The sequence below is a fragment of the Artemia franciscana genome, chromosome 10 (genome assembly GCF_032884065.1).
Source record: "Artemia franciscana chromosome 10, ASM3288406v1, whole genome shotgun sequence".
Classification (NCBI taxonomy): domain Eukaryota; kingdom Metazoa; phylum Arthropoda; class Branchiopoda; order Anostraca; family Artemiidae; genus Artemia; species Artemia franciscana.
Window position 1 is genome coordinate 8065993 of NC_088872.1, and position 24585 is coordinate 8090577.

The 24585-nt window shown below is 35.1% G+C and overlaps 1 protein-coding gene across 1 annotated transcript in view; it reads left to right on the top strand.

The window, feature by feature from the left end:
- Window positions 1–16018, top strand: part of LOC136031731 (uncharacterized) — a 25580-nt gene extending 9562 nt beyond the window's left edge. Inside the window, exons 2-3 of the mRNA XM_065711438.1 lie at window positions 1376–1662; window positions 15444–16018. Coding sequence (XP_065567510.1) covers window positions 1376–1662; window positions 15444–15973 — 817 coding nt within the window. The 3' untranslated portion in view covers window positions 15974–16018. The remainder of the gene's footprint in view (window positions 1–1375; window positions 1663–15443) is intronic.
- Window positions 16019–24585: the final 8567 nt, after the last annotated feature.

A 24585-nucleotide genomic window follows, 5' to 3' on the forward strand; every position in this document is an offset into this window, starting at 1 on the left:
ACTGTTTGATAAACAATGCATTGCATAACAATTAGTATGAAATTATACATTTTCTATTTATTTTAAACTAGCCTCTCTTTAGCTTTTCAAACTGCTGAGGCATATAAGATTTTCTAGCAATTTTTATCAAAGTTGCTTCGGGAGTTCCCTGGGGTTCTGGGAAAATTTGCAGTTGTGCCTTTGTCTTTGAGACGGTCAGTCAATGCTGAGACTCGCAAAATGGTTTTTTAGGAACCGAATATTCGCTCACAATACATTTAAAATACGTCTGATGTTTCAAGACTTTAAATGAAAGATTAAAAATTAAAAATTTTTTTTGCAAAAACTTAAAGATTGCTATAGCAAATAATTTTGCACAAGGAGAGGAGGAAATCTTAAGGTTATTTCTGAAGGACCATTCTACCTAGGAAACTCAAAGTAAGTAAGTAAGTAGCATATACGACGGCACTAGACCCTTAAGGTCCAAATTGGCGGTGTTGATACTCCGTTTCGTGGCCCTTCAGACATAAAGTGCAATGGGAGGGGCTGGAGGCTAGCCATCCTGTGCTGTCACACACCATTTCTGCTTACCTTCCCCAGATTTCTGCAGGCACCCATTTATAGCTTGGTTGACTCTGGCTGAGCTTACATGGTCGTGCCACTGACCGCCGTCCCAACCCATATAACTGGCTATGCCAGGGATTTTACCCGCTCCCCTTGGACAAAGAATTCTCCAACCAGTGCGTCAACCACTTAGCCAGGATGGCCAAGTGGAAATTGAAAGCAGTGAAATTGAAATTTTTTAAAATAATATAGTAATAAAGTCGAGTATTTTTCCATTTTTTTTTTTTTATGCTTTACATTGGACTAAAGATCAAACCATAAACACATCCTCTGCCTTATAAACTTTTATGGCTAAAATTTCAGAGCAGAAAAGAAACTGTTTAAAAGCTACTCAATCTTTCCAATTTCAGAAAATTTAAGGTTACAACAGGGTTACAACCTTTAATCAAGGTCTAGTCACAGAGCAATTATAAATTAAACTTGTTATATATTTTTCAACTTGTCAGGTAACGCTTGTCTATTAGCGGCATTAGTTGTTTTTAGGTTTCTATTGATTTAAAATCGAGCACGGCCGGGGGTGGTTGCCATTATAACTTTCAATTCTTAATTGAATGAGCCGCCTCCGAAATTTCAGCAGCCACCACTTCTATACAAACTAGCTGTGGAAAACAGAGAAAAAAAAATTAACAATTTGATGCATTGGAAGCACATTGCTCCTTATTTATACAACACTTCAGTGTTGACTAAAAAACGTATCTAGTCGTAGTAAAACGTTTTTAAAACATAGTTTATTATTCTCTTTGGATCATCTTTTAAGATATTTTTATTTCAGGCTATTGTTCTTTATGTGTTTTGGTATTTTTGCTCCATTTAGTCAAGCACAGACGATTGGATTGGCTGATCTCATTTCATCTTCTAACAACCCATTCTTAGGACTAAATCAACTTGGAGCATTTCCGACGTCTCTTAATAATCCCTTAGCAGGCCTGGGTCAACTCGGATCCTTCCCAGCTACTTCAAGTAGTTCGCTTCTAGGGCTCAGTCAACTTGGAAGTTTCCCCGCATCAACAGACGCATCAAGTCCCTTTCTAACATCTAACCTACTACTGAACCAACTAGGTAAGCAAACTAGTACCCCATTTCTCTTATAGTGGAGTGGTCAGATTTATTATTTTAGGATTCCATTCCTTAAAATGTGTATAAATCATTCAACATTACCTACAGTTTGACTCAAAATCGACAAAAACCTGTCCGAATGTTAAAATACTGTTACCATCTGTGACTACGGAATATAATAGCTAAACCAAAGAACTGATCATTTTGGGACTTAGGCATTAAAGTCAATTAGTTGAGGGGGAAAACGACTAACTTTGTTTGAAGTTAATGTATTAAGTGACGATTGTACTCATTTTATATTCTTAAATAAGATTCGATTCTCAAAATAATTCTTAATTTAATAAATCAAGTTATTAATAATTATGAACGATAAGTAAAGAGCAGAGCAACCTTTCTCAATAATAACTGAATTTCTAACAATGTAGATTTTATAACCAGTATATGCAGCAAAGGAACTGGCTTCTTATGCTGATTTAAATGTTTAAAATCAATGAAGTTTGAAGTTACAAACCAAAACCTATCAACATAAGAACTTTTTACTCTAAAAGAATGGGATGTAAAATGGAAATTTTCAAAATGGGATGTAAATCTGATGAAAATCATACTATCGATGTCCAGCACTTCCGATAACCCTTGAACAAATTTTTTAGTCCCCTCTATACCCTATGTGCCCCAATAAAGAGTGTCACCAACGTGTTATGTTTTTTCTTTTCACTGGGAGAGATCATAGCAAACGATCGATTCTAGAAGATCCGAAGAAGATTTACTTGGACACAAATTAAAGCTCTCATCTTTCTTTTCAGTTACAAATATCTCGGTTTTGCCGATTTCCGATACAAAACAGTGATTTTGACCAGAATAGCTTTTAGCTGTTCTGGCAAGAATAACTTGAGCTTGCAAATTGTACATGCCTAAAGCTCGAGCAGAATTGAATTTTATGATTACAGAAACGGGTTAGAATAGGGGCTGAGTCAAAAAGAGTTAGGCTAAGCAGGGGTTGGGTTGCATAATAGTTGTTATAGAAGAGGGTTGAGTTACACGAGAGGTATTGGGCATGAGGTATTGAGTTAAAGTGGAATTGAGTTGCATGGGGATTCATTAAATCTAGGTTAGGTCGAACAGGGTTGGTTTAAAAGGGGTCTGAGTTAAAGTGGGGTTGAGTTTCATGGAGGTTGAGTTAAATAGGATTGAGCTCAAGGAAATTTGAGTTTCACGGGGCTAAGTCACTTGGGGGTTAACTTGCTTTGGCACTTAGTTAAACTGGTATTGAGTTAAACAAGCGTTCAGTTAAATAAGATGAGTGAACAGAGTTCAGTTAGATAGGAGTTCAGTTACGCACAAATCCTGTAATATAAATGGTATATGCAACAGATATTTAACAAAAAGAAAGCTACTATAACAATTTTATGACGTTTTTGTTAATTTCAATTAGTCTCCGGTATTGAAAATATACAATGAAACTCCTACATGCTTGAAATTTAATTATGGGAAAACAAGTAATTCGGTGAAATGGAAGCATTGAAATTAAATGAATTCTGCTATCCAGCCAAGCTGGTTCACTTGACGCTTAGACGGAACTTTTTTTGGGGGGAGGGGGCATCAAGGTTCAAAAATGGATCCCTGAAATAAAAAAAAAAATAACCTTTACTGCTATATCCTCTATGTTTCTCAATTCAAATTTTGAATCTGCATCTGTTCTAGGAGCTTAGGATGTATTAAAAATTTTTCCTGTTTTATAGAGATGATAAACGCAGACACAAACCGTTGAAAATGATTCAATACAATAATTCTGTGATTTTAATAGTTTCCAAAATTCTATAGATCGAAAAATTTGGAAATTGCAAAAAAAATCCGTTTTGAGTGCAATTTCTAAATGGTATTGTAAGATAAACCTAAAAGGTATATTGAATTCGGTAAGCTATAGTTCAGCATAATTTTGAAAATTCCCTTCCAAACTGAATACAATATATGATGAAAATGTTAGAACCTACCGTAAATTATATAATAATATGTGTTCTGGGTATCAAAATCTTTTATTTTCTATTTTCATTTTCATTTTCTATTTTCAGTCTCCGTTTTCTCTCTCCTCAAATTATAGAAATTTAAATTTTATTGAAATTCCTGTTTAATTTCTATAGAAATAGCACCACGTTTTTAGTAAAGAAATCGTGCTGAATTAGTTAAAAAGGTTCAAATCTCGATGAATTTTTCCCTGGCATCTCTAGACTATTTTTTAACTTGGATTTACTTGGATCCACCTCTTAAAAAGCACAATAAATTTGGAAGTTCCCAGTGGCTTTGAAACAATGGGAACTCTTTTGTAGTACTCTCTTTAAAGTTGTTAGGTTCAGATATAATTAAGGTAAATTTAGATAGTTCAGATAGTTCCAGAAACTTAAACGTTCTGTGACTTGCATACTTTACATTTTGATAAATTTGGAAACTATCACTTCATACTTCTATCTAACTAGTGTCCCAAAGTACAAAAAACTAGTAGGTTTCCGGTGGGATTGAAAGAATAAACGCCATTTTCAAGAAACGTTCTTTAACGGTAAATTCAAATTTCCGGTCTTTTAGCCAATATAACCAGTAGTTTGAATTTTTTAAGAAAGCCTCAATTTCAAACAGCCTTGCTTTCAATGAGAGTTCTTTTCTAGCTCTCTCTTTATTGTTAAGTCCAGATATAGTTCGGGTAAATTTAGATAGTTCCACCCATATAAACCTATTGTGACTTGTATACTTTAAATGTTGATAAATTTGGAAATGGTTATTACAAAGTTCTTTCTAGCTAGTATCCCAAAGTAAAATAAACTAGTAGGTTTCCAGTGGAATTGAACAGTAAACGCCATTTTCAAGATATGCTCTGTTAACGGTAAATTCAAATTCCCGGTCTTCTAACCGATATAAACAGTAGCTTAGTTTTTTATGAAAGCCTCAATTTCAAAAGCTCCATTTTCAGCATTAAGGTATATTTTCCCTCTGAAAAGTGTGATTTTGCGACAAGGCTGTAGCTGCAATTTTCAAAAAATATGCAATATACTTGCACTGTTGGATTTATTAGTTATAGATCCGTCAATTCGCCAAACCAGAATTATAACGTCCTTAGGTTTTTTTTAGAGAACGATCTAAACCTCAATAATTTGTATGTTCCCTGGGGAATTTCTGGTATGTCATTTTTCTTCTCTGTTTTATTTTTAACTTATCAACGAAAGGAGGTAATTCTGTTATTTCCAGCTGATATAGCTGAGTTTCATTTTTATCCATGTAACAAATTAGAATTTTCAAATTTTTTGCAGAGAGTTTCTTAGATAAAAAGTACATGAAAAATTGGCGGAAAATCTTTGAAAATCTTTGAAATAATGATGATGATTGGAGGGCACCAAGGCCCCCTCCCACGCTCATTGTTTCCCAAAGTCACCGGATCAAAATTCTGAGACATCCATTTTATTCACCATAGTCGAAAAACCTACAAACTATGTCTTTGGGGACGACTTACTCCCTCACAGTCCCCGTGGGAGGGGGTGCAAGTTACGAACTTTGATCTGTGTTTACATATAGCCTATTAAATCATTTTATCCTTAAAAATAAATATTGCGATGTCTTGGTGTCAAGGAGCATTGTTTCAACAGATCTTTTTATCCTGGCTCAAATTGAAATTGTCAAATGCTCATAACGAATATGCTCAGATATTAAAAATGATATAAGAATTAAAATGAAGAAAATAAAAGCTTATAGAACGAAGCTTTGCTTCTAGAACAATGGTAATATTAGGTTCTTCATTATAATTAAATAAAAAAACAAGTTTTTTAAATGAAAGTAAGGAGCGACATTAAAACTTAAAACGAACAGAAATTACTCCGTAAATGAAAGGGGCTTTTCCTTCTCAACGCCCCGCTTTTTACGCTAAAGTTTGACTCTTTCTCTTAACTCTACATTTTAAAACAGTAAAAAACTTTAAACAGTAAACAGTAATTCAAGTAAAAACTTGAAACAGTAATTAAAACAGTAAAAACAGTAAAAAAGCTTGAAACTTCTACGGTAGGGTTCTCTGATACGCTGAATCTGATGGTGTGATTTTCGTTAAGATTCTATGACTTTTAAGGGTTGTTTCCCCTATTTTCTAAAATAACGCAAATTTTCTCAGGCTTGTAACTTTTGATAGGTAGAACTAAACTTGATGAAAGTTATGTATTTAAAATCAGCATTAAAATGCGATTCTTTTGATTAGCTATTGGTATCAAAATTCCATTTCTTAGAGTTTTGGTTACTATTGAGCCGGGTCGCTCCTTACTACAGTCCGTTACCACGAACTGTTTGATGTGGACAGGTCGTCTTAAATTAGGCTGGGCGAAAATGTTCATAGAGTCTTTTAATATTAAATTGTTATAAATTGGGCTTAAGGAAATATCTCCCGTGTCTCTATTTATAGCCAAATTTCTATTTATGTTTTTTTTTTATATCTCAATTGCCTCTTTGAAAGATTGCGGTAGGCCATTTGCGGTAGATATTAAAGGTGCCTCTTCAAAAAGAACTAAGGTGTCGGGATTTTCGTATATATGCTGGGCCAGAGCTGAATCAAAGTTGTCATTTTTACTTTCAAATCTCAGGGACTTATCTATTGAAATTTTGTGTTCATGCAATCGTTCCCCTAGTTGTTGATGGGTCCTGTCAATGTAAAAATTTTCCACATGAACACGGGACTCTTTAGACACCACTACCTAGTATAGGGTCCGTTTTATCCTTTTCCGAGTTGAAAAAACGTTCAACTTTTTGTTCAGTTTTGAAAGAAACAGAGAGATTATGTTTCTTTGAAATTTTTCCAAGTTTGTCGCTGAGTTTCGAGACATATGATAATTTATTGAAAGTTTTTTCTCAATTGCCAGTGTAACTGAATCAAGGGGGACGGGCTTCCTATTTTCTGTTTTACCTTTTTTAATCGTCTATCTATTCTATTTTCAATGAGATTGATTGGGTAGTCATTACAGAATAGAATATCTTTAACGTAATCTACCTCGATTTTACATGATTACGTGAACATATTTTTAGAACCCTGTCGACTAAAGAAATTACTACCCTCTTTACACAAGGAGGGTGATTTGACGAGAAATGTAGATACCGATCATAATGGGTCGGCTTTCTATATATACAAAATTCAAGGCTAGGACTATTTTTTATAATTAAAACATCCAAGAAAGGAAACTTTCCTGAATCTTCCAGTTCTATTGTGAATTGAAGATTCGAATCAAAAGAATTCAAATGTGCCAAAAAATCTTTTAGAGAGTCCTGACCATGTTCCCAAACAGCAAGAATATCATCGACGAAACGAAACCAGAGAGAGTGTTTTAAGGGGAAACTATGCAAAGCAGACTGTTCTATGAAATCCATATAAAAATTTGCCAAAAATGAAGACGAAACTGTGCCCATGGGTAGGTCCTTGACCTGAAGGAAAAATTTTCCTTGAAACATAAAATATAGAGAGAACTTGTTGCAAAGACGTACAAGCGTCATTATTGTGTCAATTTCTAAGGTTTTATAATCTGACCAAGCAGAATTTTAATCTAATTTTCTTTGTAAGGGCTGTTCACATTTATGGACATCGCATGAAGTGTACATGGGAACTGCATCAAAACTAGATATGATAGTTTTTTCTGATGTACTATGATTTTTCAGCTTCTCAACAAGATCTATGGAATTTTTTATATAAGGTTTCTGTGTTGTAAGAAGAGACTTGAAAATTGTAGCTAAGAATCTTCCTACACCTGTAGCTTGAGAAATATAACATGCTACAATAGGACGTAACGGAGTATCCTTCTTATGGATTTTGGGTAGACCATAAAATTTTGGGGCTGAACAACCTTTTGGGTAAAATTTTCTGTGCATTTGAGGGATGATTATTCTATTGTTTTTTAAAATTTCGAATTCTTTTTTCAACTGCTTGGTGTATTTATCTGTGGGATCGGTTTTTATTTCTTTGTAAGTATGTTTATCCAATAAAAGGGTATTTATTTTATTTGATAATCTGCAGAATCCATAATCACAACAGTGTTTCCTTTGTCCCCTCGACGAAAATAGCGGCGAGTAATTACTATATTTTTATCTTTTTTTCAAATTTCGGAGCATTTTAATTTCTTCCTTTAATTGAGTTGTAAGTGACCATGACGGCTTATAATCAAGGATACTCTTTACTATTTCTCCTCTTAGTAGGTCTGGACTTTCAACTTCACATTGAGAGCTAAAAATACCGGACTCCACACTCGTAATAATTTCTGATATATTTACGTGTGTCTGATCCATTGCAAATTTAGGTCCTTTGGATAGAACACTTTGTTCCTTGGGTGTGAAAACCTTGGAGGATAGATTTTCCAAAGGAGAGCCAGGACAAAATCTAGGAAGGAAAATCCGTGTTTGTTGAAAATGTTGAAATTCGAGTTTTGAAATTTTTTCTGATAAGCGAGTTTTCGCTAAATGTTGTCTGAGTCAATGTCTTTTTTCCTCTCGTACAGTTTACTTAAGAAGGTTATATTTTGTTGTTTGTTTCTTCTTTGTTTCTTTTTTTTCTTTTTCCTCTTTCTTATTTTTTTGAACACTGAGGACGACTTGGCGGAGGTCCTTGTCGAAATTTTTGCTTGTTTTTCATATTTTGCTACTGGCTGACAAAATCCTCGTTTTTCACCTATTTGATTTTTCTCTTTTCATTTATTTATTTCCTTTCTTGTTTTCATACGTAAATTTACTATAGCGCAAAGAGCGAGGTTTTTAGGAGGAGATGAACCCCTCATATGCGTAATAATCTCTGTTCGTTTTAAGTTTTAATGCTGCTCCTTACTTTCAGCTGAAAAAACTTTTTCATATTTATTTTTGTAATGTTTTTTTTATAATAATGCTAGAAAATCCTGCGCCCCCTTCATTGAATTTTTCTTCTCCCATGACATATTACTCCAAGGAAGGATCCTCCCACATAGCCCCCTCCTCTCAACCCCCCAAACCAAAATAATTTGTATGTTTTTGGTTGTTTTTTTTCCCAGGGGTGATCGCATCGACCCAGTGGTCCTAGAATTTTGCGAGAGGGCTCATTCGAACGGAAATGAAAAGTTCTAGTGCCCTTTTTAAGTGACAAAAAATTGGAGGGCACCTAGGCCCCCTCCCACACTCATTTTTTCCCAAAATCGTCGGATCAAAATTCTGAGATAGCCATTTTATTCAGCATAGTAAAAAAACATTATAACTATGTCTTTGGGGACGACTTAATCCCCCACAGTACCCGTGGGAGGGGCTGCAAGTTATAAATTTTGACCAGTGTTTGCATATAGTAATGGTTTTTGGGGAATGTACAGACGTTTTCCGGGATATTTTTGGTTGGGAGGGGGGTTGAGAAGAGGGGATTATGTGGGAGATACTTTCCATGGAGGAATTTGTCATGGGGTAACAAGATTTCAATAAAGGGGGCGCAGCATTTTCTAACATTATTTAAAAAAACAATGAAAAAATAAATATGCAAAAGTTTTTTCAACTGAAAGTAAGGAGTAGTATTAAAAATTAAAACGAACAGAAAATATTACGCATGTAGGGGGTTCACCTCCTCCTAATACCTCAGTCTTTACGCTAAAGCATTTTTAGTAATTTCAACTATTTATTCTACGGCCTTTGTGATTCAGGGGACAAAATTTAAGCTTTAGTGTAAAGAGCGAGGTATTGACGAGTGGGTAAAATTGGTGCAAACAGTATTACTGGCTTTCATATAAAATGAATATACCAGTCGATGCCTTTTTTATGCTCTTTACAAATATAATAATCGCTTCTACCGTAAATTCAGATTTAAGCACTTTTTGACCTCTTGACCTCTTAAAATGACCTTTATATGGGGTCATTACAAATCTGTAATAGTTTAGAAACAAATTTGGGCTATATATTTGCACATCAGGGGGGGGGGGGTAAAGCATAGCATTTACCCCTAGCAAAACTAACCATTACTGTATTTTTTTTTGTGTGTGTTTGTGCACATCGAATTTTAATGAGAAGAGAAATCACCAGTGCAACAGCACAAACATCTAAAAAAAAAATAAAAAAAAATAAATACAGCAATGGTTAGTTTACGTATTTAATATATGCTATGCTTTATCCCCCCCCCCCTTATGTGCAAATATATAACCCAAATTTGTTTCTAAACTATTATAGATTTGTAATGACCCCATATAAAGGTCATTTTTAAGAGGTCAAAAAGTGCTTAAATCTGAATTATCGGTAGAAGCGATTATTATATTTGTAAACAGCATTAAAAAAGGCATCGAGTGGTATATTCACTTTATATGAAAGCCAGTAATACCAATTTTACCGACGAGTGGGTGAACCCTCTCATATACATAATAAAAACGTACGAATATAGAAGTTTGTTACGTAAGCTAATTCGTAAGTTACATATAAATTTTACTAATGAAACGTTCGTAAAAAACTAAAAGTTCTAGTTGCCTTTTTAAGTACCCAAGAAATTGGAGGGCAACTTAGCCTCCTTCCCCTCCTTTTTTCTCAAAATCATTCGATCAAAACTATGGAGAGGGCCGTTTAGCCAAATAAATAAATATGCAAATTTCGCTTTAATTATTCCCCTTGCGGAGAGCCGAAATCAAAACATGGATTAACTAAAAAACGTTCAGAAATTAAATACAAAAACAAGTTTTTTTTAACTGAAAGTAAGGAGTAACATTAAAACTTAAAACGAACAGAAATTACCCTGTATATGAAAGGGGCTGTTCCCTCTTCAACGCCCTGTTCTTTACGCTAAAGTTTTTACTGTTTTAAAAATTAGAGTTGAGAGAAAGAGTCAAACTTTAGCGCAAAGAGCAGGGCGTTGAAGAGGGAACACCCCCTTTTGTACCGTAGTAAAAAACGTGTTTTTTGCCTTAGCAAAAAACAGCAAATTTGCAGTCTCCGGTATTTATCGTCATTACCTCTAGGATTCGAATTGGCCAGAGGGGATAGCCCGCAAATTTGGCTAGGAATAAATCACCGATTTTAATGTTCGCAGGATTCATGCCTAGTAAATGAAAGATTATAAAGTGAAAGAAACTTATCTTTCCGTGAGGGCTGAGCCTCACTAATTTATCCAAGTGAACAATCAGTCCAAACTGTGCGAGGTCGGCCCAACTGCTAATCCTTCTCTACACTAAAAAGTGCAATTAACGCGCAAGCAAATTATATCCTATTTTCTCTACACACCACACTTGGCTATCGTATCTAATTTTCTCAATTCAAAACGCCAAAAATCTGATTGTGTGATAAATTCAAGTATCAGATTGCACAATTTCTGTAGTCACTGAATTGATTCATGGCTAAGGAATCAAGTTCAAACAATTCAAAAGTTCAAACAGGTGTAATCCCTTTGAGAGCTAGTTCAATATTGCAGCATATGAGTATACTGCAGGCATCTTCTTTGAATTAAATTCATTTTTTTCGGTAATCTCGGTTATAACGTTTTTTTTCTGATATTATGAGAAATAGAAACATTCAGATCGAAAAAATATTTTTAATTTTATGAATGGCTTAAGAATATTAAATGAAAACTTTCAGGGCATGATGAGGGGGATGTACAACTGACGAAAAGGCAATATGCGCATACTTCCTTATATGAGATTACTCCGTATATGAAAGGGGCTTTTCATCTTCAACGCCCCGCTCTTTACGCTAAAGTTTTACTCTTTCTCTTAACTCTACCTCTAAAAACAGTAAAAACCTTTAGCGTAAAGAGCGGGGCGTTGAAGAGGGAATAGCCCCTTTCATATACGGGTGATTTCTGTTCGTTTTAAGTTTTAATGTTGCTACTTACTTTCAGTTAAAAAAAACTTGTTTTTTTTATTTAATCATGAGAAAAATCTAAGAAGGGGTGAAGTATTTTAAAAGACAATTCAAGAACCCAGTATTAAGATTTTAGATAACCTCTTTCAGGAAACTATTCAAAGCAGAGGTGCAGCGTAGTAGTAGTTTCTCACATCATCGTGAGAAAAATCCAAGAAGGGGTGAAGCATTTTAAATGACACTTCGAGTACTCAGTAGTACGATTTCATAGATAACCTCTCTCAGGAAACCATTCAAAGCAGAGGTGCAGCGTAGTAGTAGTTTCTCACATCATCATGAGAAAAATCCAAGAAGGGCTGAAGCATTTTAAAAGACCCTTCAAGTACTCAGTAGTAAGTTTTTAAATAACCTCTCTCAGGAAACCATTCTAAGCAGAAGTGCAGCGTAGTAGTAGTTCTCACATCACAATGATAAGAATCCATAAAAGGGTTAAGCAATTTAAAAAGACGCTTCAAGCACTCAGTACAGGGTAGTTCTTCTGGCTAGTAACCCGAGCGTACAGTGTTTCTGTGCGTTATCCATAGTGTTGAAACCAATTTTAGAATTTCAAACTAATGTTTGTAAGGAAATTTCGGTTTACACAGAAAGAAAGCTAGTTTGCATAGAGGCTTAACTCTATACTATATATTTTTAGCAAATAATTTTTCTAAATGTTCTATTGCAAGCTTGTCACGATAAAAAGCCACCAAAAGGTGACCCTCTAATGGTTACTGCTCTTCCATCCAACACTCGTTAAGAAAAATTACTGTGGAATCATTGCTTTATGTGACTAAGTTGTGTATCATAGACTGATTCGCCCCTTTGGACACCCTTTTCCTCTCGAAACTGCTACAAACTTACAAAAAATATATTTTTTGAATGTTTTTTTTCGTATGGCTTTTTTTCGTGTATATGCCTGGAAATATACATCCGAATTGTGTTATTACAGTTAGTGATCTATCAGTCTAGTAATCCATCAGGTAGCAATCCATCAGTGTATTATTTGTCTTATTTTTTCACTAGCCAAAGAGCCTGCTGGACAACAGGCATTACGAAAAAACATAGGACATACATTTCACCTTGTGAAAGCAAGAATGTCGTAAGCTACACCCCTAGTCAAAATTGAGTTACATAGCCTATCAGCGCTATTTCTTACGAACTTTCTAATGGTGTATCTCGTTTTGCTCTACGATGCCTCTCAGCTATGTAAATCAATAATTCAACTTTATTGTAAGCGCATGTTTCTAACTTTTGTGGAGGTTAAGATTGTCGTAACTGACTGGAGGATTAACCAGGGGTATTTTATTGTAATTGTATAGCCTCTATCACAGTCATTCGGGAAGAGGAAGGGGAATGACTTATTAGAATGCAAATAAGAATAATAGGAAGAATGTGCCAAGAAAAGAATTGGTATTTGTTGGAGCACTCAGCCGTTTTTGACTCTCTGTGGTTAGTAATTAACCTTCTATCTTGGCATTTTTAAACTTAAGTTCTGAATTATAGGGGATTCTTAGTACTTTATTTACAGAAGGATGAAAGAAGTACTCCAGTATCTTCAGGAATTTATAGAAATATTTTCATTGTTTCTAATATTTTCAAAATGAAAGTCTGGGGCTCCATAAACTCAAGAGGAACTTATGTGGCACATGCGAAGAGAAACTTGTTGGCGAAAAACATAAATTTGAGCTACCAGAACCAAAAAGAAGAGTATTGAAGGAAATTGCATTAGGAAAGCTAAGACTAGATAGTAGAAATAAAAGGATAGGGGTAATAATTCCGTAGCTGTTTTATGCTTCGACCTTGAAAATGTATTTGTTCTTCCTCGTGGTAATGCGTCATCAGACATACACAAAATTACAGCATATGACTTTAAGGGTGTATTCTCATATCAAAGAGCTTCTGGTGAACACATAGAAGAAGTGGGCTGCGTATTGTGGCCTAAAACAGTTGCGGGTCAGCCGGAAAAAGAAATAGTAAGTGGTGTTGCCCTGATGAATGAAAGAATTCTATCTAACTATCCTTACCTTTCTGAGAAAATCATTTGGTCGGATTCATGTGGGCCACAGGAACGAAATTCAGTCATGAGATTCGCTGCTAGAGATGTATTTCGTAATTGCCCTAGACTGTTGAAAGGAATAATGAAGTAATGCGAACCCAGTTACTCGAGCATACAGGATATACATACAGTCCATAGCTATACTGAAAGAAGCCTGAAGTACAACGAAGTACATTCACCACTGGACTAGTGAAGCAGCTCAAAAAGTAAGCAAAAAGCACCCCTTATGTCATTATTCAAATGGACAAAGTTCTATATTTTCAGTGTCCTTCCAAAATCTATAAGTACGCTAATGTTCCAGTCTCCAAAATTAAACAACTTCAATGTACACAAGCCCACTTGAAAAGAGTCGGTTCCAAACTGTCATTCTCTGATGAATCAGTCTCTGAACTAAACATTTGCTGTGGAGGATAAACATAAAGCAAGGCAAGACACCTCTTCCACAAAAGTAATTGAGTTTCTTATGGTCCCAAAGCTATTGACTTTGAAACCTGTTATTCCTGTTGAAAAAATTAAAAATGTTCTGTCAGATTATGTCTCCTCTAAATGTGGAGTATTACAAATGCGGTTTTGCAAGAATGGATCGAGACAAAACCATCCACCCACTGTGGTTGAGGCAGCATTCCTAGAATCGAAAGCTGTAACCCCCTTCCCCATCAAAAAATCTGATAAGGCAGAAAGGCAATTAGTAAATGCTAATCACTTACCATGAATTTTTTGCCAAGTAATTGAAATTTCTTAAGTTGGATTATAACCATTTTGTTATAATCAGCTATTTTTCAGTTATAATTTTTCAGTTTCAGTACCATTTTTCAGTTACCATTTTTCTATTTTTCAGTTTCAGTACCATTTTTCAGTTACCATTTTTCTATTTTTCAGTTTATAACCATTTTTCAGTTACCATTTTGTATAAAAATTCAGTTTAAACGATCAAAGCAGTGGGAAAAGGTAGAAAAGCCTCGTCTGAACTCTAGGATAAGCCTTGGCTATTCCTGAGAAAATATTGATGAAAAATTTTGTAACAAAATGGAAAAAAATCCCAAGCGCTGTCTGCACTTTGTCGTAACTACTTTAGCAGCAAAAAAGGCGGGCTAAAATTTCGTATCCCTTTTTCGTTCGACCTTTTGATCTAATAAATTCCATCCAACAGGACCAAAATTCTACCAATAGGTTTCCCTCACAAGCATCTTTAAGTTGACATTCCTTCGTTTTTTTCTCTACCATACGTTCAGCTCTATAAAAACTAATTTTTTAAATTGTGCTTTTCTCGGAATTTTAAAAAGTGCATATACGACATTCTTGCTTTCACAAGGTGGTCTATGTAAGAACTTGATATAAGATATTTTTCTATTTTCCTTTAATATAAAATTCTGTATTCTCTTATCCACGTTCTTCAGAAAAAACTTTTTATGAAAGATTCAGCTCTATCCCCAAGCCATGAGCGAAAGGCTACTATGAAACTACTTATAATTTTTTTTTTTAAAGATACCTACTGACTGTATGCAATCTATATAACGAGAAGTGTTTGCATACCTTCAGACAAAAAAAAGAAAAAAAAAATATTTCGCAATTTATTCACTCACTATTTCGCTTACTGGCGAACATCCGAAAACCATCTTAGTTTAATTGCAAAAGTAGATCAGATAGGTACAATTTTCAGTTACCAGCTGCATAGCACCGTGATTACTCTCAGAGCATCGATTGGCTGGGTGTTGTGGACAATTTCTTCCTATAGTAAATAAAGAAATTGGGTAAATATTAGCTTATGATGTTTTTGGATTCCTACTAGATGTTGGCCCCTTTTAGGAGATTCAGACTTTTACTTATTTGTAAGCCATATTGCAGCCCCGACCTCTTTTCTTTTTTGAGTATAACGTAAACAAAATATGGTACATTTCAGGTCTCCTGGGAACACCAACTGCTGGAACTGGTTTTCCTTCTACGATGGGTGCTGTGACACCAATATTCCTCTTGAATGGTGCAACTGCTACAAGAGCGGATACTTCGAACACGAGACATGATGACGATCATAAAACTAGAGATAGATACAGGGACCACCCTCAAAACTTCTACCCATCTGCTCACTATGCCCCACAGCCAGCATATTATCAGGAACCATATTATAGCCCCTATGATCCCTATTATCAACCGCAATATTACCAACAAGGACCGCAATATTACCAAGCAGCACCTCAATATTACCAAGGTGCGCCGCAGTATTATCAAGGTACACCAGCACAAGGATATGGGCAGAACTCTGGGGACCATATGGATTACTCTTATAATCCAAACACTCCTATTACGATACTGCAGTCTCAATACAGTGCTAATAGTCTGAAGCAAAACAAAACAAAAGATGCTGTTGGCAAGATGAGTTTTGAAATTGAATTGGAAAACGAAAATGATAACACGAACACCAACTTAAATTAGTGATTTACTTATAGTTTGAAAATGGAATATACTTATCGAGCACAATTTGGTTTTCCTGTTATTTCATATTTTATCTTGTTATTTGAAACTTTTTACAGCCCAATTTCATAGGCTATAAGTCATAAACATAAAAGTAGAGACGAATAGGAATTTTGATATAAAAAAAAAACTTTGCCTTTGGCAAGCACAACAAGGAACTACACTCTTTTTAGAAGTGGTCTAAAACATACCAAGATGTATTTAATCACAAATATTCTGGAAAAACATGCTAGAAATTATGACAAGTCCTACTTTGATAAAATATTATGAAATCTAGTAGAGACAGAGTGAAACTTTCAAATTTCAGTTGCATAATTTAAGCACAATAACAATCCCCGTTGGCTCTAACGCATTCTAAAACTAAATTGGTTTTTAGTTGTTATGGTAACATGATCTGTTGCAGCATCCTTTAGTTCTGCAACATGTGTCACTGAAAAAAAGTGTGGTGTGGTCAATACTCTGGCTTTTTTATCTTTCTTTAAAGGCTACTGCTGTCAACCCCCTCAAAACCATAAAAATGGCATGTCTTAGGAAGAAATATTTATTTTAAAAAAGATAATAAGTTCCTTGAATACAGTTTCAGAATTATTAGTATTCTTGGAACCAACTTTATTCTCTATCTCCTAACACTCAATCAATTTCTTTGCTTTTAAAAGGCCTAGCTTCTAAGCTTTGCCTTAAAACACAGAATCTAATACAATATAGATTTCTAAAGTCGCAGTTCTAATACAAATTTTGCCTATGTTACTTTCACTTAAAGTTTGACACCTATTAACTGCTTTATATGTATATCATGGTGAAAAAAAAGTAAATTCAATGTCTACCACCGAACGATCACCACATAAACAGTTTATTAATAACTGCCAAGCATTCCGTTGCATTATTATTTGTAATCTTTGCATAGCTATTTATATAACGACAAATCATTCTACCCTAAAATTTATTGGAAATAAATGAAAAAGGTCGAATAATTAGCATTGGTAAGCAGTCCTTCATCCCTGAAAAGGAAAAAACTTTGAGATTATTCCTTATAAGTCACTCTTTATGATAGAGCAGAAAGACGTGTTAGCCTGGTAGCGAATGGGCTCTAAAGATCAATGGTGTAGAAATATACAATGTCTTCTTGACTATAAGCTAACCTCCTACCAAATTTCCATGGAATATGGACACTTTGGTGTGGATGATAGGTTGGACTGAGAAGGAGTTGATACTTCAAAGAATTCATGAGCTGTATAACCTTGACCCAAAATTACTTGCCCCATTTGTTTTAAGAAGATTTGAGGTCAGATGGGAATAACGCCTACAAAAACAATTATTCTCATGTCCTATCAGACAACAGTACTTGTCCCATAAATTTTAAACAGATGAGTAAAAAAAAGAGAAAAAACAAAACCCCTCCCTACCTCTCTTTATAAATTTTTTTGTTGGAACTGGTCATGAAGGATTCCAGGGCCACTTTAAGCATTCTATTATACAGATAAAAAAAATATTGGGGAAGGCGATAGTAGTCTTTGAGGGGCTACCTGCTCACTATGTAGCCCAAAGCATAGAGACTGAAAACCATGGCATGTTTTTGATTCAAAGATAATCGAACATGTCAACCTTTCCGCTTTAAAGTCTAAAGTGGAAAGGAGAACTGAAGTGGCACGTGTTCCACTTTGGTTCCCCACCAATCTAGATTCAAACAAATTCGTGATTTATTTTCCAAAAACCTTGAAAAATGCCTAATGCTCTTCTAAGAAGTAGAATATGCAAGGGGCGATAAAGGGATGCTGAAGAATTTAGGCGTCAAGTTGGTGCCCCCATCAATACAGAATGATAATGTTTGTATGATTCAACTTAAATCAAGGTTCAACATGTCTAACATCTTACTAAAATTGTTGAGAGAGAGTGGGGAGAGGGCTGCTGGTGGGCATGGGACCAGTTTGAGGTTCAAATCAGTCAGCGTGTTTGAATTGAGCAGGTGTTAGACTGTTAGAGATGTAAGGAGAAGAAGTATCCACTGCGTTTCTCCAGTTGTATCAATAAATTATATCCATTAATTAATTAATAATACTAATTAATTAATAATTAATTAATAAAACCAATTAATAAGTTGTATCCAATTATTAAAAACCATTGTATGGCTCAAGATTTTTTTAAATGTAACATACTCACCTTAATGCTGAAAGGTTAGCGAAGGATCCAAGGAAATTTTTTGGTCTTCTGATCGTGCAAGTGTCTACTTTTGTGTTAAAAATTTGGCAGAGGAGGGGGGTGTGGATTGCAGTGGAAGACATCTCGCCCATTTCTGCTTTACAATTATACCAATTGAAGATCCTTGCGTCAAACAAAGTGCAAAATAATATTTATTCTGCTAAGAATTGCGCAACAGGAAGGTGGGGGGTTTTTTGAGGGGCTAAAGAGTCCGCGTTAACCCTTTGATATGATAGAATCAGAAACCTTGCATAATTCCGCTTCAAACAAGGTGCAACATGCTTAACTTTTTACATTAAGGATGGGGGGATATGATTTGTGGGTGGGGGGGATGTTAGTGAAACCAATTGCTCATTTTATCCTTTAGTCGTACAGATTGAAAAAGTTTCTGCTAAAAGTTAGCAGCAGAATGGTTTCCACACCTAACGATTTACCGTGAGGTCTCACTTGTTTTTTTTAAAATCACCTGTTCAGAAATCAGATTTTCTGATCGAACAATCAATATTGATATACCAATGATTTTGGATCCATTTCAAGAAAATTCTGCTTAATAACATCCAAAAAATATCGCTGTGTTTTATTTTTGTGATCATCTAAGCGATTATTTAGTGCTAATTTATTTTCTGCACAGATAGTGCTTACAAAGGTTGCATCAGTGAGTCATGGGTACATCAAAGGCTACAGGCAACATATATAGTGAATTTTCTTAATATGATTTTAATTATTTTCCAACACAATTTTTAGATAAAAGAAAATTGTAAAAATAAACAATGTCTTAGATAGTTAATATCTTAACAAGCACATTAAAATAGCCTATTTTGCCCTCTTGAATCATATTTGTACTCATATCGGAAAACAAGATTCTCTAAGATTGTTTTTCGGTTTTTGCGAAGATTTGAAGTTTTTTGGGCAGTTCTACATTTTTGTCGGTGTTGCTATTCTTGACCATGAAAATAAATAAGGACAGCTAATAAGTTAATCTTGAGAACATTATTCGTCTATTAAAATTCAAACATTAACAATTTGTTTATTCCCAGACAATTATTACGACAAAGGCATGCTGTGTCTGCTTAAGTTGTTGTTTGGTGTCCTATATTTACAGCATCTTCTTTTTTGGCTTATTTTTACCGCTCCTGTTACAAAATATCGCATATTGAGATACTTTTCATTTTAAATGGAACGTGTGGTTTTTACTGATTTTTAAGATTCGATTGATTGCGTGAGGTTTCCCTCAACCAGTTCAAAAAACCGGATTTTATTTTCAATGCCTTTCGTAGTTTAATAACTTTTGCTACATTTCCCTCAGAAATCAAGTGTACCACTTTTTATGTGGTCAAAAGTACTCTACAAAAAACAACACACATGACAAACAACAACAACAAAACAACACAAACAACAACAAACAAAACAACCGAAGCGAATAACACGTAATTTGGTTCTAAAAAAGTGTCATGGAAAACCTCTAGAATAATGCTTAGTGATTTTTCTACCAGAATTTATGTCTAGCCAAAACGAAATTTTTCAATTTTAACTAGCCCTTGCTTTATTTTTGGAGAAAATAAATGGAAGAACTGTTTCGTGCGAAGGTGGGGGGGGGCGAAGCCTCGAAAAGAAACATTTATGACCAAACATTCTAAAGTCAGCGAGCCTTAAGGATCTAATCAATCTTTTACCTTCGTCCATGGAAATTCTTTTGGTGTAAGTCTGTAGTATGTGGGTTGAAGGGTGCAGGCAGACATAGTTTAAAAGCAGTTTAACATATATCATTTGTATGCTTTTTTTTACAAAGCAAGAGAATATAACGAGAAAATCAGATGGAAAGACAGAGTGATCTTCGTCAGAATTTTGTGCTTACTTGCACAAAAGGGGGAGATTTATGGAAGCATCCCATTAAATATATATGTTGTTACTGCTAATGGAAATAGTAATATTAATACCCTAAAATGCATCTTATTAGGCAGCACTACTGTGCTGTCCAAGAAAGTTGCACAGCAACCTCAATGTATTGTATATTTTTCCCTATACTGCTAATGGAAATAGTAATATTAATACCCTAAAATGCATCTTATTAGGCAGCACTACTGTGCTGTCCAAGAAAGTTGCACAGCAACCTCAATGTATTGTATATTTTTCCCTATACTGCTAATGGAAATAGTAATATTAATACCCTAAAATGCATCTTATTAAGCAGCACTACTGTGCTGTCCAAGAAAGTTGCACAGCAACCTCAATGTATTGTATATTTTCCCCTATACTGCTAATGGAAATAGTAATATTAATACCCTAAAATGCATCTTATTAAGCAGTACTACTGTGCTGTCCAAGAAAGTTGCACAGCAACCTTAATGTATTGTATATTTTTCCCTATACTGCTAATGGAAATAGTAATATTAATACCCTAAAATGCATCTTATTAAGCAGCACTACTGTGCTGTCCAAGAAAGTTGCACAGCAACCTCAATGTATTGTATATTTTTCCCTATACTGCTAATGGAAATAGTAATATTAATACCCTAAAATGCATCTTATTAGGCAGCACTACTGTGCTGTCAAAGAAAGTTGCACAGCAACCTCAATGTATTGTATATTTTTCCCTATACTGCTAATGGAAATAGTAATATTAATACCCTAAAATGCATCTTATTAGGCAGCACTATTGTGCTGTCCAAGAAAGTTGCACAGCAACCTCAATGTATTGTATATTTTTCCCTATACTGCTAATGGAAATAGTAATATTAATACCCTAAAATGCATCTTATTAGGCAGTACTACTGTGCTGTCCAAGAAAGTTGCACAGCAACCTCAATGTATTGTATATTTTTCCCTATACTGCTAATGGAAATAGTAATATTAATACCCTAAAATGCAATCTTATTAGGCAGCACTACTGTGCTGTCCAAGAAAGTTGCACAGCACCTCAATGTATTGTATATTTTTCCCTATACTGCTAATGGAAATAGTAATATTAATACCCTAAAATGCATCTTATTAGGCAGCATTACTGTGCTGTCCAAGAAAGTTGCACAGCAACCTCAATGTATTGTATATTTTTCCCTATACTGCTAATGGAAATAGTAATATTAATACCCTAAAATGCATCTTATTAGGCAGTACTACTGTGCTGTCCAAGAAAGTTGCACAGCAACCTCAATGTATTGTATATTTTTCCCTATCCCGCTTCGTATGGAAGAGGTTGTCACAGAGCCGTCGGAGAGGCCTAATTGCATTAGAAATTGAAAGTTCCAGTGACTCTTTTAAGTATCAATAGTGATTAGAGTGCATCCAGTTACACAGATTTTGCATTCAAGTCCAGTGGACATGCCCGTCACGCGTCAACCCAAATCCAATCTTTCATCCCTTAGTTCTATGACTATCTACCTTAGTTCTGTCCTAGGAATGCCGCATGGATGGATGATACATAGACTTATCTATCAACAAATGAACTGACATCATTTTTATACAATGCTAAAAAGGGTTTATGATTTACCTTTCACTCACACGGACTATCTGTCTTGGCTTTTTCCACAATTAGCCATGGCTTGATGCTCACAAGTACTTGATTTTAATTCAAAATCAACGGAAAGTTTCAGTTACCTAAATTAAAATTAAGTAGTTGAGGGAATAAAGCCAAGATAGATACTCCGAGGGAGTGAGAGGCAAATCTGGCATAAACCCTTTCTAGGATTGTCCACTGGACTTGTATGCAAAATCTGGGACTGAATTTGCTTGGACTCACAGGCGAAAAAGTGAAACCTTAAGCCTAATAGGCTTGGCCGCTTGTAGTCTAAAAGTGGGATACCGTATTACAGGATTGACACATGACCAACAAGTCCTTTGGACTCCCAGACGAACGGTGAAACCATAGTTTTCCAAGTGTTTGGTTAAATAGCACGAGTAAACGGCGGGAGTAAGTATGACTGTTAGCTTTTAGAAAGGCACTTCCACTCAGAGTCTCAGGCAGGTTGACCAGGAATTTAAAACTACATAGGACCGTTAGATTGCCTGGAATGAAAGGTAAACAACGCACGCCTGCCTATGGTCTTTGGCAGGCTGATCAAGAATTTAGAATTGCCAGAGGGCCGTTAATTTGCGTGAAATGACAGGAAAACATGCGTCCAAAGCCAAATTTTCGATTTAAACTACCCTCTGCTTTATTTTTGAGAAAATAAATGGAACACTGAAGTCTCTTAGGTGTCAATAGTGATCAGAGTGCATCCAGTGCCTCTCCCACTCCCAATCAGTCAGCGTGTTTGAATCAAACAGGTGCAAAACAGGTAAAAATGTAAGGAGAAGGAGTCCTTAGTTTCAACCCCCCTCCCAAAAAAAAACTTTGAGGTAGCCTTTTGCTCGAAATAGTTAAAAGGTCTGATAACTGTTTCCCCGGGGATGACAAGAAACTAACTTTCAGCCAATGGAACAAAGCCTGTAAATTATGCCAGTTACCCATCGTTTACAAACAGGTTTTTATAAGAAAAGGGGGGCACATTTGATCCTTGGTCTACAAAACAATAAAGGGTATTAACAGAAAACTTTCAGGGAATGTTATAGGGGATACCAAACTAAAGCAAAAGAACCTATGTACATCCAGATTTTTTTAAAGGGTTCATCTGCACTATCTAAGGAATAGATACTAGCACAGAAAAAAACAAGATACTAATCAGCACTTTTGGCAGAAGGGACGTAACTTGATATAAGGCGGAGGCGACTGCCTCTCCCAGACCTCGGTTTGCCTCCCTCTCAGCTGAAACTTAGTTTCTTCCGAAATCTTGTCAAAGGTAAGATAAACCTGCATAATTCAAGCATCAACAGAAACAGATCAATTTTTTAGTACACATTTACCTTTATGGTACTATAAAGTACCTTTATAGTACTTTTATAGCATTAAATAGTACCTTTATGGTACCAAATGGCTGATTTTTTTAGTTTCTAATCTCATTTTAACTTGATTTGGGAAAATTGGCTCGAAATTTGTCCTCTCCCATAGGATTTGACGAAATTACGCCACTGTTTGGCAGTGCTACCACTATCTCAGGTTTCCTGTGACGTTACAGGTTTTTTTTTACTGGTCAAAGGTTTTCGCGGCCAAATGATAGAAAGTCCCAAGTTTTTGTGCTAAAGGCGACTGATATCACCTAATTATCATCTCAAATTCAAATTTTGTAGAACCCCATTGTCGGATTAGTTTTTTTTTATCTTGAGACTTTCCATAACAGTATTTTTAATAATTTGTTCAGGATCTTAAAAACTTGACCGAAGCAAAAGACGCATCAACCATGGGACAAGAAGAACATAACAGAAAATCTTAAAATTAATAGCCGTTGAAATATACAACAAAAATATGAGCTGATGACCACGTCTTCCAAATGAATTTAAAAAAAAATAAGTGTCAGGTTCTAGATCTGGCAAGACTAGAAAATTCAAGATTTTGACTTCCAAAAATGCCAAAGTGTCCGTACATCTCCTACTATCCAATGCACTCTACCCGTATACACCATATCTCTTAGTGCGATGTCCTCGGAACTACCCAAGAAAGTTTGAGTTAAGAGCATAATTTTAGTTTATATGGGCCCCAAATCCCAGAATAGCCAGGGCCCAAGGAAGGGTTTTAAAGAAATAAGTATACAGGTTAAGAAAAATTTTATATTAAAGGAAAATGAAATGACGGTTCAACCCTCAAAACTTAGAAGGGTTAGTGTTCCGACACGAACTTGCAAAATCTGAGCCCACTAAATCCGAAAAATAATAAAATATGAAAAAAAAATCTTACATTAAAGAGGAAACACGGTCCAACCCTTCAAACCTAGAAGGATTAACACCCTAAGACGACCTCGCAAAATCTGAGTCCATAAAATCCAATAAAAAAATAGTATGAAAAAATCCTATATTAAAGAAAAATGAAATCACGGTCCAGCCCTCAAAATCTAGAAGGGATAGTCCCTTTAGACAAAGTTGCGAAATCTGAATCCACTAAATCCGAGAAAAGAGCAAAATATATAAGAAGATTCTTATATTAAAGAATAAATGAAACTGCGGCCCAACCCTTAAAACCTAAAAGGGTTAGCACCTTAAGATGAATTCGCAAAATATGAGTCCATTAAATCCTAGAAAAAAATGAAATATGAAAAAAAAATTATGTGTTAAAGAAAAACTGAAATGACGGTCAAACCCTCGAAAGCTAGAAGTCTTAGCCCCTTAGACAAACTCACACAAAATGTGATCATTTAAGCTAGAAAATAATAAAACATGAAAAAAATTGCATTATAGAAAAAAAAATGAAATCACGGTCAAACCCTTAAAAGTTAGAAGGGTAGCCCTTAAGACTAACTCGCAGAAAACCTAGTCATGTAAGGTAGAAAATTATAAAATATGAAAACAAA